This window comes from Pongo abelii, chromosome 12, assembly GCF_028885655.2.
Source record: "Pongo abelii isolate AG06213 chromosome 12, NHGRI_mPonAbe1-v2.0_pri, whole genome shotgun sequence".
Lineage (NCBI taxonomy): Eukaryota > Metazoa > Chordata > Mammalia > Primates > Hominidae > Pongo > Pongo abelii.
The window spans coordinates 40,574,866-40,594,704 of NC_071997.2; the positions used below are offsets into that span (position 1 = coordinate 40,574,866).

The window sequence follows — 19,839 nt, forward strand, 5'->3', positions numbered from 1 at the left end:
TGTATACATATGTAACAAACCTGCACATTGTGCACATGTACCCTAGAACTTAAAGTATAATTTTTTAAAAAAAGACATTTTTTCATCAATCAGATTGGCAAAAGTCAAAGAGAGCCTGATCTGTCCTAATGAGAGTATGGAGAACAAAGACGCTTATAGATGTCTGACACAACTCCCATGGGAGGCTATTTGCAGATATTAATACAAAATTTTAAACGCACTCATCTTTGACCCAGGAATTTCACTTCTAGGCATTTATATGACAGATATATCACATAACCAACTAATATGCGACTGTTAAAAAGCATGAGGTCATTCCATATGTAGTTATATTCTCTGTTGCCACACATTAAGTTAAAAAAAGCAGAATTATGCTAGTTGCTTCAATAATACAGTATATAGAAATATGGATTCCATTCTTTTTGGAAAGATTCATAAAAAATGGGGTGTGATTGCCTCTGGAATGGGCAACACGATGGCTGATAAAGGTAGGAGGAAGCAATTCACTCTGTCCTGAATTGTGCATAACCTGGGATTTGTTTTCATTGTAATACTAAGGGAACAAGGGAAGGAGGGATGGAGGAAGGAAGGTCAGTCCAGGCTAGAAGGCCCTTCCAGCTCTGAAAGTCAACAAATGCCAAGTTGTCTGCTATAATTTTAGAGATGGTTAATTAATGATCTATATAGCTTATAAGAAAGACTTTAAGATCTGAGATTTTTCTTTGGTACTTTTAAAAAATAAACAGGCTTAGGATTTGTATTTCGTAGAGAGCAGTGAAGAACAGATACAATAAAGGACAGGCAAGCTTTATTCATAAAAACTTGAAGTCCCTTGGAAATGTTAGGGAAGTGTGTGTGTGTGGGTGTGTGTGTGTGTGTGTGTTTACACAGACACCAAACTTCAAATTTGGAAAATAGCTGTCTTGGCCCTTTTTTGACTTAAACAGGTCAGTGTTTAAAAAGTGATTTCTAGAGAATGCTCATGTCTGAATTATTCTCACAAATGCTTGCATCCCAGAAGCAGCCCAATCAGCCTGCTACATAGGGACCTTATGGGGTTGTATATTTTGTTGAAATATTTATAACAACTAAGTCACATGGAAATATTCTTTGGGATTTATTTTTAACAAACATTTACATAAACAATGAAAAAAATCAAGGTTTAAAGTGAGCAGATTCATATTTACAGTGTGATTTTTAAGGACTGTCTATATCCAAATTTTATTTTCGTGAACGCTTACATTCTAAGAGCAGTACAATTAGCCTATTACGTAGGGCCCTAATCTTGTTAGTATAGTGTTGTTGAAATACTTTCTTCAGCTTTTGCCTTAACAAATCCAAAGATGGAAGATGATGACAATCTGGAATATTCAACATAACGTGAAAAAATTCATTCCACATATCCAAATGAGGAAGCCTGAAAAAGGCAAAGCATAAATAATGGCTAAAATGTAGCCTTCAATATGCAGGATAACCCCACCCCTGCATCTGACTTCCACAAGCTTGGACAGTTTAGTATAACAACTCTCACCTAAACACAATACAATGCAGCAAGTATGGAAACACTATATCTATTATACATGAGAGAGATTAAAGACCCAATTAACTGTCTTATACATCTTGTTCCAAAAAATAAGATAAGTAATCTTTTAGCAATACTGCAAGTCAAAAAATTTTCTCTCTCTCCCTTTAAATAAACTATCTGCTTCTGGCTAGCTGTACATATAATACTGCCAGAATTGGATAATCTGGACAATTGCTTCTGTCAAGCCTAATTGCATATGCACCAGGACCAGGTAGACAGGCTGGACTGCCCAGGAGAGAGCTCAGAGTTCAGAGTTCCAACTACTATAATTGTTAAAATTAACCGCAGAAACTCCAGTACATGGAGATAAGGCATTGGAGAGAAAGTAGAACGCAAAGGAATTGTGCTCCAGAGAGGAAATGCCATCAGGCCTGCTGAGGGTTAACTTCCAGCTCTTCTTCACACTGGTGGTCAGAGATCAAACTATCTGGTCCTTCAATTTTGAGCCAAAGATGGAATAAAGTATTTACTAAACATGAGGGCTCATTATGCAGAATAAAGAATAGTTGTTATAAGCTTTCCTCCAGGGCCTGAACCTAACCTTACTTATGTACAGTATATGACATTTCATAAAATTATTGCCATTTCTCTTTTTTTTTGTGGGGGCTAGGGGAGATGAGGTTCACAGATGAGGTTCTTACTCTACATTTTCTCAAGAAGATATAAACATATGTAAAAGTCCATTAGGCTGTACACTTAAGATGAGTGTACTTTTCTGCATATGTTTTTATGCCTCAAAAAAGAAAGTATAAGTGATATAATGAATATGCAGGTACCAAATACTCAGCTTCAACAAAGCATTCCAACAGTTTGTTCACACATTGTGTTTTGAGAGCCATCCATGTTGACAGGAAGAGCTCTTGCCTAATCATGAATTTTCACTGTGATTTATAGATTAAAAAAAAAAAAATCTTTGAGAAGCTCAAGTAACACAGGGCTAGGACTGTCCTGTGAGAGAGAGCTACTCATATTACTTTATAATTTATGAAGCACTTTCACATATACTATTTCCTTCACTTCTTACAAATATCTGACAAAAATAGGATCAATATTTCCACAGACCAAAAAAAAGAAAAAACAAGTGAAAACCTGAGGGCCAGTGACATTAGGTGATTAGGGGTGGAAACATTTGCGTGTGTATAGGATGTCAACCATTTGGCCAGGAGCTTTCAGTGAGGACATCAGCTGCCCCAGTGAGGAGAGAGAAGTGGTAAAGCTATGCAGCTTGCTCCCTGTGCCCAGTGCCCAGGACTGTCCTGTCACCATACTGCCCAAGGCATAGGATTTCCATGCGGTGGCAGAGATCTTTTTTTTTTTTTTTTTTGTCAGATGGAACCCAACATTCTACTATAGTTATTCTCTTTTCACTACAGCACCAACGCTAATACCCACCTTCTAAAAAGACCTTCAGGCTTACACTCTCCTCCTTCATTTTTCACTTTCATGTAAGTGCCAAAGAGCATGCAATATACTGTTGCAGCAACCCCAAAGTAATCGATCTATGAAGATAGAGGTATATATTACTTAAATAGTAATTTACACATGACTGTATCAAGATGCCTAACTTAGGCAGCAAGTTAAATACTCACAGGATTTTACTTTTAAAACATTTTGGAAGGCATTTGTTCAATCGCCGCACTAACATGTCTTACTGAATATCTAGGCTTTGCCACAGGCTTCCACGGACAGCAGACTACCCTCCACCTCCTACAGTAGTCTCTTGAAAAACTCTGCCCTCCTGAGCTACCATGTCCCTCTCAAGTCCTTCATTCTGTCACACAGAAGACAAACACAACACTCTAAGCCCTCTTCCACATAGACAGCTTGGAAGTCCTCCCAGCTCACTCCCCTGGGACTCTGGTTGTAGTTCTCTAAATCGCCCCCATGGCCTCTTGTTGTGTGATATGTTCATAACTGAAAAGAACACTCCAGCCCCATCCACATCCACAGGATAGACGATGACCATCTCCTGAGGCCTCACTAGCAGTGACAACATACTAGAAACAAGACCCCTCCCCACCCCCACCAAATCTTTGCCCCTTTTACCATGGGCTCCTGGAAAGACATAGCTCTCACCAGGGAACTTAGCAGTTGGTTTTGTTAACCCAGGTTCAAAACTTTTCATTTATCCCAATTAGCATTCTCCTCCCTGGTCATCTAATATTCTAGTTGGTTGAAAATTCAGCAATCTTCCATTAGAATAATAATGATCCATTTCTTGATCTGGCCAGTTGGGAATCTGGCTGTACCATCTATTACAGTCAAACCCACCATCCTGCCTGAGAGCATCCCAGGTATATCCAACATGTGCTCAACTCTGCCTGGAGTGGGCATGTGGGTCTCCCTGTTATCCCTGATTTAGGAAATCGGGCTGGCCTACCTTGATCTCAATAAACCAAGCTGTCTCTTTGCTGCATGACTTCCTTTCTGAAGGGTTCACTAATCATTAAATACTCTTCCCTATGATCAAACTCACAGAATATACCTGCTCCTCTTTCCTGATAACAGGATCTATAATGGACTAATAAGAAAGCAGAGTATTTTTCAGGAATAGAATTCTATCCCTGCCATGTTGGCCTTAGGCTCATCTCTCCTTCAACTGCTCCTCAAAAGACCACCTCAAACTACCTAGATCCCCAAATTCATTTTGAAAATCTGATAAGCGCAACACAGAAAAATATTTCCAAGTCCCTCACTTTAGTTTTATACCTGGTAGTTCCATGGTTTGTTGCTGAGCATCTCAACACACTGAAAACCAGATGTTTCACACTTTGCTGTGAATACAGTTCCTTTTGGAAAAAGTTTCATATCTATACTCTGACCCAGGTCAATCAGTGCCAAGCCAGCAGATAAATCATCTTCATCATCCTGTTCCAAAAATCTATATTAAACACAAACAAGGCCAGGCTGCATGAGCACAAATGATGAAAGGCTGCTATGGAAATAGGAAGAGAAGAACCCTGTTAAAAGCATAACACTTGCCCGTTTCCAAGTATGAAATTGTCTGGCTTAATGTCTCCATGAATGATTTCACAGTCATGCACTTGCTCAATCATGTAAAGCATTCTCATAGCAAAAGAGATGACGAGACCTTGAGGCATCACTTTTTCAGGGGTATTTTTATAGAGGTTAATGGCATTCTAGGAACAATGGAAAGTGGAATCCTGAGTTAGTTGCACAAGATTAATAAAATTTCAAATTGAGAGCTTTGCCCCTGCCCACCACTCCACAAAAGCCCCAACCACAAAAGTACATGCAAGGTACAAGTCAAAAACGCATTTTAAATTCATGTGCTCATCATAAAAATGAATACTTACTAATAATGTTCCATAGCTGTAGAGCTCTCCTACTAATACACTGCCATTCTGGAATAAGTGGGCAGAATAGAACTTCATAAACATGTGCTGCATAGATGGCTTTAGTCTTTCCATCAACTGGGTCCCAATGTAGAATTCCCAGGGGTTGGCAGGCTTCTGGACCTGCAAATCAGGTATGTGAAATTCATATCCAGTCTCATATTCTGAAAAATGATAGCAATAAAGCAACCTCTATCCCAATAAAAGATGTGGTGTTGACAGTGATGACAAGCTATGAACTGTTGCTGCAATGTGGGGCTTGCTGCAAGACAATTTTAGTGGGAAAAAAATTCTAAATCCTCTGTAGTTTTTGTTTTTTTATTGCCAACTATAGACAAATAAAAACACCACTATCTTAAAGAAAAAAAATTTATTGGCAAACTCAAGTTCTAAAATTCATTTCTATATCATACAAAAGACAACTCAGGTCATTTACCTTTAAAACAAATTTCTGTTTATTTTTAGCATCATTCAGATCTCCCTGGGTAGCTTCGTACACCTGGGCAAAGGCTCCTTCTCCAAGAAGGTGATGGACATAGACCAGCTTAGAACCTTAGAAGATAATTGAAAATTTTAATTTATGTAAGCCTTTTATTTTAAATAGTTTTCAATTTACAAAGAAGTTACAAAGACATAGAGTTTTCTGTATACTTCGCATCCACTGTCTGCAATTGTTAACTCTTATATAACCATGGTATATTTATCACAAATAATCAATCAACCAAAGTAGTATGCTCCTATTAACTAAGCTCTACATCTTACTCACATTTCACTAGTTTTTGCATATGTTCTAGGATACTTTATGTTTAGTCATCATGTCCACTTAGCCTCTTCTGGGCTGTGACAGTTTCTCAAATGTTCCTTGTTTTTGATGACCTTGACAGTTCCAAAGAGTACTAGTCAGGTATGTTGTAGGATGGCCCTCAAATTGGGTTTGTTTGATACGTTTCTTGTGGTTACTTTGGAGTTATTGGATTTTGAGGGAAAGACCACAGAGGTGAAGTTGTAGTAGTTTTTTGTTTATTCTTTAGAGACAGGGTCTTGCTGTTGCCCAGTCTGGGTTGCTGTGGCAAGGTCAAGCTCACTCCAGCTTTGACATCCTGGGCCCAAGTGATCCTCCCACCTCGGCTCCTGAGAAGCCAGGACCACAGGCGTGCACCACCATGCCCAGCTAATTCTTAAATTTTTTGTAGAGATGGGGTCTCAGCATGTTGCCCAGGCTTGTCTCAAATTCCTGGCTTCAAGTGATCCTCCTGCCTTGGCCTCCCAAAGTGTTGGGATTACAGGAGTGAGCTAACACACCTAGACTGTACTCGCAGATTTTTAAATTAAATTAAAAACAAGAATTCACATGTTCAAAATCAGATGTAAAGTAGTAGATTTCTTGTTCCTGGTCCAGCATATGAGGAGCTTGAAGTCATCACTCCACCCTTAGAGTAAGCCAAATGGCTGAAAATCAACACCACTTCTGAGATCCATTAGAGAACTGAGGTCAAAGGACAATCTGCTTCCTCCAAAATTAGAGAGACAGACAAGTGGACACAGAGAATCGCAGCTTGCCAAAGTAGAAGCCCAGGAACAGAAACCACTGCTGGAACCAGTACTGGGGGAGTTATAATGTAAAGAACTGCACATCTCAGACCTTATTTAAAAAGTCCCTAGGGAAACCCAAAGACAACAGGGGAAATAAAAATAAGGACACAAAGGGCAATTATAGCCTCTTATGTAGTGACAGCAAACAGTAAACACAGCCTAACCCATAGGCAGATTAAGCATGAAAGCTCACACTAAAGGTCTATTTAATCCCATTTCCTTTTAGCTCATATATTAGGTCTGGCTCTTAACAAAAACTCACAAGGCATAGTAAAAGACAAAAATCACAGCCTGAAGAGCCAGAGTAAACATCAGAAACAGACACACATGTGGCAGAGATTTTAGAATTATCAGACTAGGATTTTGTTGTTTGTGTTTTTAGAGATAGGTTCTCACTCTGTCACCCAGGCTAGAGTGCAGTAGCATGAACATAGCTCACTACAGCCTCAAACTCCTGGGCTCAGGTGATCTTCCTGCCTCAGCCTCCCATGTAGCTAGGACTATAGGTGCACACCATCAAGCCTTGCTAATCTTTTAACTTTTTGCAGAGACAGAGTCTCACTATGTTGCCCAGGCTAGTCTTGAACTCCTGGCCTCAAGTGATCATCCTACCTCAGCCTCCCAAAGTGGTGGGATTACAGGAATGAGCTACCATGCCAGGCCCACACTAGAAATTTTTTTTTTTTTAATTCTAATCGACATGCTAAGGGTTCTAATGAAAAAAGTAGACAGTGTGCAAGAAGAAATGGGTAATACAGGCAGAGAGAAACTGAGAAGCAAAAAAGGTGCTAGAAATAAAAACCCACTGTAATAGAAATAAAGAATGCCTTTGATTGACTCACCAATAGACTATACATGGCAGGGAAAAGAATCAGTGAGCTTGAAGATAGGCCAATAAAAACTTCCAAAACTGAAATGCAAAAAAAAAAAAAAAAAAAAAGAAAGAAATAGATAGAATATTTAAGGAATGTGGGACAACTACAAAATGTATAACAGATGTAGAATGGGAATACCAGAAGGAAGAAGGGAGAAAGGAACAGACAAAAATATCTGAGGCCGGGCGCAGTGGCTCACGCCTGTAATCCCAGCACTTTGGGAGGCCATGATGGGCGGATCACTTGAGATCAGGAGTTCAAGGCCAACATGATGAAACCCCATCTCTACTAAAAATACAAAAAATTAGCCGGGTATGATGGCAGGCATCTGTGGTCCCAGCTACTCGGGAGGCTGAGGCAGTAGAATTGCTTAAACCACAGAGGTGGAGGTTGCAGTGCACTGAGATTGTGCCACTGCACTGTAGCCTAGGCAAAAAGAGCGAAACTCCGTCTCAAAAAAAAAAAAAAAAAAAAAAATTGAAGTAATAATAGCACAGAATTTTCCAAAATTAATGACAGACACCAAACCACAGATCCAGGAAGCTTAGAGAGCACCAAGCAGGATAAATACTGAAAAATCAACATCTAGGCATATCATATTCAAACTGCAGAAAAAGACACAGAGAAAATATTGAAAGAAGCAAGACAAATAAAACCATCTTACCTATAGAGGAGCAAAGATAAGAATTACACAGGACTTCTCAGAAACCATGCAAGCAAGAAGAGAGTGGAGTGAAATATCTAAAGTACTTAGAAATTTGGAATCCACCAATCTAGAATTCTGTATCCAGTAAAATTATCCTTCAAATGTGAAGAATAAAAATTTTCTTACAGAAGCAAAAAAGATTAGTTGTGATGTATATTGCAAACACTAAGGTAACCACTTAAAAAAATTTTCAAAGAAGTATAATTAATACACTGAGAGAGGAGACAAAATGGAATTATGAAATAACTCAAAATCAGAGAAGAGAGTAGCAGACAAAGAAAGAACAAGGGCAAGGAATAGAAAACAAATATAGTGACAATCCAATTATATCAACAATCACTTTAAATATCAGTGGTTTAAATATACCAATCAAAACAAAGACATACTTTAAATACCAAGACAGATGAAAAGTAAAGGGATAAGGCCAGGCGTGGTGGCTCACATTTGTAATCTCAGCACTTTGGGAGGCCAAGGAAGGTGGATCACCTGAGGTCAGGAGTTTGAGACCAGCCTGACCAATATGGGGAAACCCTGTCTCTAAAAAAAATACAAAAATTAGCTGGGCGTGGTGGTGTGTGCCTGTAGTCCCAGCTACTCAGGAGGCTGAGACAGAAGAATCACTTGAACCCGGGAGGCAGAGGTTGCAGTGAGCCAAGATCACAGTACTACGGCACTACACTCCAGCCTGGGTGATAGAGCGAGACTCCTTCTCAAAAAAAAAAAAAAAAAAAAAAAAGTAAAGGGATAGAAAAAGATATACCATGCTAACACTAATAAAAGAAAATGTAATAATAGCTGTATTCATTTCTGACAGAGCAGACTTCAGAGCAAAACAATTATCAGCATAGAAAATGGCGTTGTGTGTGTGTGTGTATGTGTGTGTGTGTGTGTAAGACAAGGTCTTGCTATGTTCCCTGGCTAATCTGAACTCCTGTGCATAAGTGATCCTCTAGCCTCAGTCTCCCAAGTAGCTGGGACTTATAGGCACGTGTTGCCGTGCCTGGTTAATTTAAAAAAAAAAATATTTGTAGAGACAAGGCCTCACTGCATTGTCCAGACTTGTCTCAAACTCCTGGCCTCAGCTGATCCTATTGCCTTGGCCTCCCAAAGTGCTGGATTACAGGTGTGAGTAACTGTGCCTGGCCTGCATTATATAATGTTAAAGGGATTAATTCTCCAAGAAGACATAATGTGTATAAGCCTAACAAGAGAGTCAAAATGTGAGTCAAAAGTTACCAAAAACTAATAGAACTACAAGGAGAAAAAGATGAATTCACTATTATAGTTGGAGACTTCAACACCCTTCCATCAGAAATGGAAAAGATCAACTGGGTGTGGTGGCTCACACCTGTAATCCCAGCACTTTGGGAGGCCAAGACAGAAAGATTGATTGAGGTCAGAAGTTCGAGACCTGGGCAACATAGCGAGAACCCTATCTCTACCAAAAAAAAAAAAGCTGCATGTTGTGGTACATGATTGTTGTCCTAACTACTCAGGAAGCTGGGGCCAAAGGATTGCTTGAATCCAGGATTTTGAGGTTGCAGTGAGCCAAGATTGTGCCACTGCACCCCAGTCTGGATGACAGAGTGATACCCTATTTCAACAAAGAAAGAAAAGAAGGGGAGGGGAGGGGAGGGGCGGGACAGGGAGGGACGGGAAGGGGCAGATAAAGCAGGTAAGAAATCAGCAGTAAAAACATGGTTGAACTGAATGGTAGCATCAATCAATTGGATCTAATTGACATTTATGGAATACTTCATCGAATAACAGCAGAATATACATTCTTCTCAAGCTCACATGGAATATTCACCAAAATAGACAACATTCTGGGCCATAAAACATTTTACCAAATTTAAAAGAACAGAAATCATATACAGTATGAAAGGTAGTTGTAAAGTCCCCCAGATACTTGGAGATTAAACATACTTCTGAATACCACATTGGTCAAAGAAGTCTCAAGAGAAATTTTAAAATATTTTGAACCAAATGAAAATGGAAATACAATTTACCAAAATTTGTGGGTCACAGTAAAGGAAAATTTGTAGCACTAAATACATATATTAGAAAAGAAGATCTAAAAATCAATGAGATTCTACCTTAAGAAACTAGAAAAAAGAGCAAATTAAAACTAAAGTAAGCAGAATAAAAGAAATAAACATTACAGTAGAAATCAATAGTGGAATGCCGTATCCACAAATGAGAATTGAGATGAAATGAACAAATTCCTTGAAAGACGCAATCTACCAAAGCCCACAAAAGAGAAATAGATAATCTGAACAGTCCTATATCTGTTAAAGAAATGGAATCAGTAATTGATAACCTTCCAAAACGGGAAGCACTAGGCTCAGATGGGTTCACTAGTGAATTCTATCAAACATTTGAGGAACAAATTATATCCATTCTCAACAATCTTTCGCAGATGAAAGAAGCAGAGGGAATACTTCCTATCTCATTCTAAGGGGCTCTAAGGGGCCCTGACACCAAGACCAGATAAAGATATTACAAGAAAGGAATACTATAGACCAGTACCTCTCATGAACATGGATACAAACATCTTCAGCAAAATATTGGTAAATCTAATCCAACAATGTGTAAAAAGAATTATAAGTAAATCCAATCCAACAATGTATAAAAAGAATTATACACTATAACAACCAAGTGCAATTTATCCCAGGTATACAAGGCTAGTTCAACACTTAATTAATTTCAATTAATGAAATCCATCACATCAACAAAGAATCATATAATCATATCAATAAATGCAGAAAATATTGAACGGAGCACGATAAATAAAATCCAACACCCACTTATGATTAAAAAAAACCCTCAGCAAACTAGGAATAGAGAGATACTTTCTTAACTTGACAAAGAACATTTACAAAAAACCTACAGCTAAAATCATACTTATAGGTAATAAACTATGTAGATGCTTTCCCCCTAAGATCAGGAACAAGGCAATGATAAGAAACCAACCAACCAATTAGAAAATGGACAAAAGATCCGGATACACATCTCACTGAAGATATACTGATGGCAAATAAGCATATGAAAAAATATTCAACGCCATATGTTTTCAGGGAATTGAAACTTAAAACAAGATTGAGATATCACTGTTCACCTATCAGTAGCCAAACCCAAAACGCTGACAACCACCTAATGAGGGCAAGACTGGGGAACAGGAGCCCTCATTCACTGTTGGTGGGAATGCTAAATGGTACAGCTACTTTGGAAGTTTCTTACAAAAGTAACCATACTCTCATCATATAACCCTGCAATTACACTCCTTGGTATCTACCCAAATTATGAGTTGAAAACTTATGTCCACACAAAAACTTGCATACAGATGTTTACAGCAACTTCATTCATAATTGCCAAAACTTGGAAGTAACCAAGATCTCTTTCATTAGGTGAGTGGAAAGGTTTAACTGTGTGGTACATTCATGCACTAAACATTATTCAGTGATAAAAAAAAAAAAAAGCTATCGAATCATGAAATGACACAAGGGAACCTTAAATGCATATTGCTAAGTAAAAGATGCCAGTTGAAAAGGCTATATACTATATGACTCCAACTATATGACATTATGGAAAAGGCAAAACTACACAGACAGCAAAACAATCAGTGGTTGCCAGGGGTTGGGGGACAAGGAGGAAGGGATGAATAGGTGAGGCACAGGGGATTTTTAGGGTGAGGAAAGGATTCTGTATGATACTGTAATGACGGATACATGTCATTGTACTACATTCGTCAAACCCCGCAGAATATACAACCCAAAGAGTGAACCCTAATGTAAACTAGCACTTCAATTAATAATGCATCAACATTGGCTTAATTTTAACAAATGTACCACACTCATGCAAGATGTTAGTAACAGGAAAATCTGTGTGTGTATATATGGGGAGGTAGGAATATGTACTTTATGCTGAATTTTTCTGTAAGCTTAAAACTTCTCTTAAAAATAAAGTCTATTCATTAAAAAACTTAAAAGGGAATATTGTGAAGTCTTGCTCCCATTGTTTCCCACTCCCACCTACAGCTAACTGTTTTAATTGTGGCATATAATACATACGGCTCTGCCCTTTTCATTTAACAGTATGGTATGTTTTGCAGCTCATTCCCTATCAGTACAGAGTGAGCTTTCTTGTTCTGTTGCCAATGTTACTATAGTATTTTACTATAGAAGTATATAATAATATCTATAGGAAATCCTTAAAAGTGGATAGCTGGGTTTAAAAGTAAATGCATTTTTAATTTTAATAGATATTGGCAAATTACCCTCTATGAGTTATAGGAGTTATAGTCCCAACAGCAAGCACAATCCTACAATCATGGCTTAACAAAATGTTCAGTTTAGTATTACAGATACAACTCCCTATTGGAGGTTAGGGGGCAAATAGGAGAATCTCACACACACACACACACACACGTTACCATCAACTTCTCATAGAGAAACAAGAATTTAAAGTTATATTATCCAAATAATTCTTACCCAATTGAAATTCAGTCTTGGGCTTGATGGCTGGAAGTTTACATTGCCATTCAAAAATATTTGGATAGGAACTCACGGGTTTAGAAAGCCCAGATAAAAGTTTGAAGATCAGCTTATCATCCCATGGGTTCCCAACAATGAAGTCTTAAAGGAATGAGAAAAAAAAAAAAAAAAAAAAAAAGGAACATGAATTGGGTACTCAAGAACTTTACCAAATAAATTATAGACAAAGTGAGTAGAGATATTTACTAAATAAGCTTTCAAACCCTTATACTTTTAAGAGCATTAATTCAAAATAAAAAAGAACTATTTTTAAAAGTCAAAATTGGTAGGTCTGCACAGTTTATTATTTGCCATTTTAGATCTACAAATTTGGATCAATATTTAGTTGTGACAAAGGGAATCAACTCTAGGTGCGTTTGCTCCACTCAACTGGAATGGCTAGATTCTATCTTTAACACAATTAGGGATACATGTCTTAAGGGCAGATGTGGACATTAGTTACTTCTAATGTGCTCAGATAGACACATATTATTTAATTGCTTTTCCACTTATATCCACAAAACTTATACTACCTATGTGCAATTTGCGTATATGAGATATACTTCGGGTCCACAAAAGAGAAATAATTTCTAAAAGAAAAAGCTTTCTCTCCAACCTGGAATGTTACAAAAATTATATTAGTGGCAGTTATCAAATACTAATCCAACATGGTTAACACTCACTCAGCGCTAAGCACATGCAGAACACTGTTCTCAGTGCTTTATTAATTTACTTGGTTCTTACGATAAGCCTCTAAGGTAGGTACTAGCATCAGCTCAACTACAGAAAAGAGGGATACGGAAAATTGAAATGATCTTGGTCAAGATCACGTGACTACTTAGGTGAGGGAGCTAGGATTAGAACACAGTCAGTCCATCTCCAGGCTCTGTGCTCTTAACCACTATGCCAGACTGTTTATGTGTAACAAGGGGGTGGGGGGGGGCATGTCTCTTTAACCTTGAGCCTCAGTTTACTTCTGTAAAATGTAAAATATAATAGTATTAGATTAAATGCCTGGCACGTAGTAGGCTGTCAAATTCTAATTCCCTCTTCCAACAGTAGTTATTTTGATACCCTCTAAAATTAAAATTGATTTGCCCTTCAAGTATGCTACTGTTACTCCATTGTGATGCATTATACAAGTTTTGTCTGAACTCACTGACATCTGTTCTACTCAGTGACATTCAAGTCTCATTGTGGGTTTCCTTCATGGGACAGCTTTCCCCATGCTCCTGTCCTGATTCAAGGGCATAACAAAGAGTGAGTGTTCGTACTTGGAGCATCAACATTCCCAAGTGAACTCATCTGCATCCATTCTGCTTGGAGCCCAGCAATAGCATCTGGTGGATCTTCTGCAATGGCAGCATCAGTGTCTGTGAGTCTGCAAGCCTCAACGCCCAACTCTGCCTCACAGGTAAGTACCCCACCTGCAGCAGGCTGGCTCAGACGAAGTAAGGATGCTGAATACATGTGAGACGAGAAGGCCTGTTCTGGGCTTTTCTCTTGAATTGGACTGGACGTGTGAAAGGAATAAAGAAACCAAAACACCGCATGATTAGAAATCTGTTGGATTCAGTCACATGAAAGTCCCTTCTCATTCTAGAAATGACATTTCACAATAGCCTCACAGACTAAAAGTTGATTAAAGCATTTTTAGACAAACAAATCTATGAAAATATACAGCTAGTACAATATGAACAGAAATAATAAAATCAAGATATGGTTATATTAGATAAATAGGTGAGGTAATACATGGGATATTCTTTAGTAGGAAATGTCAGGAGTGGGTTTATTTCTCCAAGCTGCATCTATGCGACACTACTATCATCAAGACTGAATATTTAACTTTATTCCAAAAATGGCTGCTTTTATAACATTGAAACAAACAGAAAAATGTCAATCACAATACAACACTCCAGTACACTTCCATATATATAGTCATGTGCTGCATAACAACAACTCAGAGAACAGCATATGCAATGGTGGCCCCATAGGATCATAATGGAGCCGAAAACCTCCGGTCTCCTAATGATGTCTGATGATCCTGACCCTGGGTGTGTAGGCCTCAGCTAATGTGTATGTTTGTGTGGTCGTTTTTAACAAAAAAGTTAAAAAAGTAAAAAAAAAGTTTTTTTTTTAATGCTTATAGAATGATATAAAGAAAAAATATTTTTGTATAGTTGTACAATGTGTTTGTTTTTTAAGCTAAGTGTTATTACAAAAGTCAAAAAGATAAAACTTTTTAAGTTTATAAAGTAAAAAAGTCACAGTAAGCTAAGGCTAATTTATTACTGAAGAAAAATTTTTCTTATAAGTTTAGTGTAGCCTAACTATAGTGTTTCTAAAGTCTACAACAGTGCACAGTAATATCCTAGGCCCTCACGTTCACTCACCACTCACTCACTCACTGACTCACCCAGAGCAACTTCAGTCCTGCAAGCTCCATTCATGGGAAGTGCCCTATACAGAACACCATTTTTTATCTTTTACACTGTATTTTTACTATATCTTCTCTATGTTTACATACACAAATTCTTACACCACTCTGTTGCCATTGCCTATAGTATTCAATACAGTAACATGCTGTACATGTTTGTAGCCTATGAGCCACAGGTTATACCATATAGCCTAGGTGTGTAGTAAACTAATCAAACCATCTAAGTTCATGTAAGTACACTCTGATGTTCATGTAACAATGAAACTGCCTAAGGACACATTTCTCAGAAAGTATCCCAGTTGTTAAGCAACTGCATGACTGTATATGGATGTATATGTATACATATACATCCATACACACACACACACACACACACAAACTATACAGTTGATCCTTATTATTCATGGATTTCATATTTGTGAATTCATCTGCATGCTAAAATTTATTTGTAAGCTTCAAATCAATACTCATAGTGATTTTTCAGTCATTTACGCATATGCAGAGTGATGAAAAATTGAGCCACCTAACATACATGTTCTGAGCTGAGGTTGAACAAGGTGACACTCAGCCTTCCTGTTCCAGCTCTCATACTGCAAACAAGTATCCTTTTCGAGCTGTACTTAGTGCCACAATTTTTGTGTCTTTGTGCTTTTTCTTGATTTTGGTATTGAAAATGGTCCCGAAGTATAGTGCTGAAGTGCTCTCTAATGTTCCTAAGCACTAGAAATCTGTGAAAATATGTGTATTAGATAAGCTTTATTTAGATGTAAGTCAGTGTTGCTGGACATGAATTCAATGTTAATGAATTGACAATATATAATAAATAAGGTGTTTTTTAACAAAATGTTGTTATTAGAGGCTTGCAGGATGCTGTCTATATTCTCCTTAAGAATATTCAGTATTCACTAATTCAGTGTTTGTGGTGACTCTATAGAATGATAGTGAATAATGAGAACTGACTGCACATATCTCCACATACACCCCCAATCAGTATCTACCTAAACATACTGAAGTATGTATTTTTATACAAATAAATTTATACATGCAATGTCATACACTGCTATTTTCACTTGTCACATTTTTCCTGTTGTAAACTTTTTTCAACTATACTTTCTTTGTAATAATTTTAGGTATAAAGAAATGTTGCAAAGATAATAGAGAATTCCTGTATACTCCTCACTCAATTTCTGCTAAGATTATCCTTTCCTATTACAATGGTACCTTTGTCAAAACTAATAAACCAACATTTGTTCCGTTACTATTAACTAAACTGTAGACATCATTAGATTTCACCACTCTTTTCACTAAGGAACTTCTGCTTCAGGATCTAGTCCTGGGTACCAGGTTGCATTTAGTTGCTATGTCTCTTTACTCTTCTTTCATCTGTGACAGTTTCTTAGTCTTTCCTAGTTTCCCAAGACCTTGACAGTTTTGAGGAGTACTGGCCAGGTATTCTGGAGAATGTCCTTCAATTTGGGTTTCTCTGATGTTTTCTCATCAAGCACTGGCCTAATATATCAAGTGCTTAGGTTCACTGTTGTATGTATATTCACGGACAGTACCTTCTGACTTAAAGCTACTAGTCCATAAAATCTTTATTGGCCTTTAAGGCTAAAATTAGATATTCTATTACAGCCTAAAAGGCAAAGCTAGAACGAAAATGGTAAACAATGTTAGAATGGAAATGAAGAGAATGGTAGAACCAAATAAACCCTCACAATACCTGAATTTTCCATCCCTTGAAGGCACCACCATGTTTTCTTCACAAGTCACCTGGGTACACTGTTTTGCTACCACATTTTCTGAAAGATTCAAAAATTAGAGACAAGATATGTTAGATGCACATGTGTGCACAACACACACCATTTGATGTGGTTACAAAGTCTAGGATTTCTTTTGACACTGACTTGCATTATGATTTCAAAATAGTGTTCCATTGTAAAATGTATAATAAGATTCAAAAAATGGGAGGAAAAAATCACTTTAAAAAAATCCACTACTGGCCAGGCACAGTGGCTCATGCCTATATCCCAGTGCTTTGGGAGGCTGAGGTGGGAGGATCACTTGAGGCCAGTAGTTTGAGGCAAGGCTGAGCAACATAGTAAGACCCTATCCCTAAAATAACTTTTTAAATTTAACTAGATGTGGTGGTAGGAGCCTGTAGCCCTAGCTACTCAAGAGGCTGAGGTAGGAGGATCACTTGAGCCCAGGAGTTTGCGGCTGCACTGCACTCAGCCTGGACAACATAGCAAGACCATATCTCTTAAAAACAAACAAACAAATAAAATCTACTACTAATATATGTGAGCATTTCAACTCTACATCTAATCCCTACAATCCTGCAAGAAAAAAGGGGTCGAGAGAGTGGCAAGTCCATTGTGGGCAGGATGACCAGACCATGGGAAGTTACTGGTATGGATGGCAGGGCTACACCCAGCTTCAGGAGAACCTGAAGACAAGAACATGGAGAGTAAAAGGCTACAATGCTTCTGGAGGGCAGAGATTTTGGGTCTTTCACTTTAACATGTTGTAGTCAATTAGTTGATTAACTAAATTAGCATTTAATTTATTGAAACAATTTTGTGTTTAAATCAGAAAGCAACCTGGCAATATTTATTACTCTCTATAATTAAAAAAAAAATCTATAGATAGATAAACTAGGAAGAACAGAAATACAGAATAAACTTCTACCAAGTGATTATAATACTGCACACAGCCAAGTATATTGGATTACATTTTATCAGATATTCCTTCACTGAAGAGGTGTTACTACTTTTTAGCACTAGAACATTAGTTTTTGTTTATAGAGCCAAAGTGGCAAATACTCCTAAGAATAGCCAATATTGACTTTTTGAAAGATTCTTTAGACTCATTAAACTACCTTTTCTGGATGGAAAAGGCTTTAATCTTTTTTTTTTTTTTTTTTTTTTTTAATTAAAGGCAAGCTTGTGAATGGTGCTTGGAAATTGTCAAAGTTTCAACTGACCTCTCCTTTAAGATTCAGAAAAGAAATGTATTATATTGGATTAGCACTCTAAGAAATCCTTGGTCAAAAATGTTTAGGTCTATAGGCTCAGAACCCACATTAAAATATGCTTCCATCCAATGAAGTGAAATTCTTTGGCAGCTCTTCTATTATTGCTTTGGTAAACAATTGCTATATTTTAAAAGTGTGACCAATGATACAGTTAGTATACAATCAGCCCTCTGTATCCACAGGTTCCATATCCACAAGTTCTGCAGGGTCAACTATGGAACTTGAGCATCCACCTGGATTTTGGTATCTGCAGGGGTTCCTGGAACCAATCCTCTATGGATACCGAGAGGACTGTCTAGTTTGTAGGTTGGTATTTAATAGTTAACAATTATCTGTGCTCAATGACAACGTCATGTTAGGATTCAATTCAGATATATGATGAATTTTTAAATATATAGGGTGATAGATTTGAAACAGGGTAGAAATAACGACTACTCGTGAGTTTTATCATTACTTTCTTAAAGTCAGATCACTAAAAGTAAGAAAAAGAAGACTTTCTGACTATCGTACTTGGCTACATGTCTAATAAAGTTGACATATATGTGTGTAGACACAGATCTAGGACTAAAATTGGCTATCTGTTACTCTTATTAAATTAGAAAATATAAATGTTCATTATTTTTAGCATTCAAATAATTTAATGTCTGTAGTGGCTGTTTCGTTTGCTATGAAACAAAATAAACACGCTCTATCTATACAAATGGGTTGGACCTTATTTCCTTTAAATGCTTCTATAGATTTTCTCCCATTCTACCTATAATCTAAGCTATTATATTTTAAAAATACATAGACTTTAGGAAGACAACATGCCAAAGGAAAAAAAAAAAACCTATGAACAAAAATACAATGAACAGATTTTAAGTTTCTTCTTTATGATTTTCAAAGTTCCCATGTGGAATTTTCATGAAGAAAACTATAAGAATCAAACTTCATGAAGAAAACTGAAAGAATCAAAGTTGGCAGAAGACAGACACTAAAACAGTGTAACACACACCTTTATCTTCTAAAATGTGCACTGACTCCGCTGGAAGCTTGTGGAATGGTGTAGATGCAAGTTGTGCAGCAGATGTGAAGTCTCCTGGGCTCTTAGGACTGGGTGCCAGGGTTTTGTTGCAGCGAATACCCCATACGGTTGAATCATCCAAAAACTCTTCAGCATGAGGCACTTCCTCCTATAACAGAAGATGAAATGAAAAAAAAGCAGCAATCTCCCTCTTTTGTCCATGAAACCTTATTCAATTAACACTTTAAAATGCAAAGAAATGAGGATTAAAGAAGAAACAGATGTCAACCCCTGGCTAATACAGCCCACAATATCATGGTTCAGTTCTTTTCCCCAGAACTGGAAAATCAGTGGAGTTACATTACAGCAAGAGCCACATTTTTGTTTTCAAATTTTATATATATTTTTTAATTTGAAAAAGTTGTGATTTACAGAAGAGTTGCAAAGATAGCACAGAATTTCCACATACCCTCCTCACCAAGCTTCCTCTAATGTCAACTTCTTCTAGAACTGTAGCACATTTGTAAAAACGAAATAGTACTATTAACTGTAGAGTATTTGGATTTCACCTTTTTTTCCCCACTAATGTGCCTCCTCTGTTCAGGGATCCAATCCAGGATCCCATGTCACCTTTAGTTGTCAAGTGTTCTTAGCCTCCTTGAGTCTGTCATTGTCTATTGGCCTTTCCTAGTCTTTCTTGTACTGACACTTTTGA

At 37.4% G+C, this 19,839-nt stretch overlaps 1 protein-coding gene across 2 annotated transcripts in view; it reads right to left on the bottom strand.

Annotated features, from left to right (window-relative positions):
• Positions 1–1,093: 1,093 nt before the first annotated feature.
• The window catches only part of BUB1 (BUB1 mitotic checkpoint serine/threonine kinase), a 40,243-nt gene continuing 21,497 nt past the window's right edge, over positions 1,094–19,839 (bottom strand). For both annotated transcript variants that reach the window (XM_002811765.3, XM_024242531.3), the window contains exons 16-25: positions 19,116–19,293; positions 16,808–16,886; positions 13,922–14,160; positions 12,606–12,749; positions 5,378–5,493; positions 4,903–5,064; positions 4,568–4,725; positions 4,295–4,466; positions 2,978–3,084; positions 1,094–1,417 (exon numbers count right to left, since the gene is read on the bottom strand). In XM_002811765.3, coding sequence (XP_002811811.2) covers positions 1,222–1,417; positions 2,978–3,084; positions 4,295–4,466; positions 4,568–4,725; positions 4,903–5,064; positions 5,378–5,493; positions 12,606–12,749; positions 13,922–14,160; positions 16,808–16,886; positions 19,116–19,293 — 1,551 coding nt within the window. In that variant the 3' untranslated portion in view covers positions 1,094–1,221. The remainder of the gene's footprint in view (positions 1,418–2,977; positions 3,085–4,294; positions 4,467–4,567; positions 4,726–4,902; positions 5,065–5,377; positions 5,494–12,605; positions 12,750–13,921; positions 14,161–16,807; positions 16,887–19,115; positions 19,294–19,839) is intronic.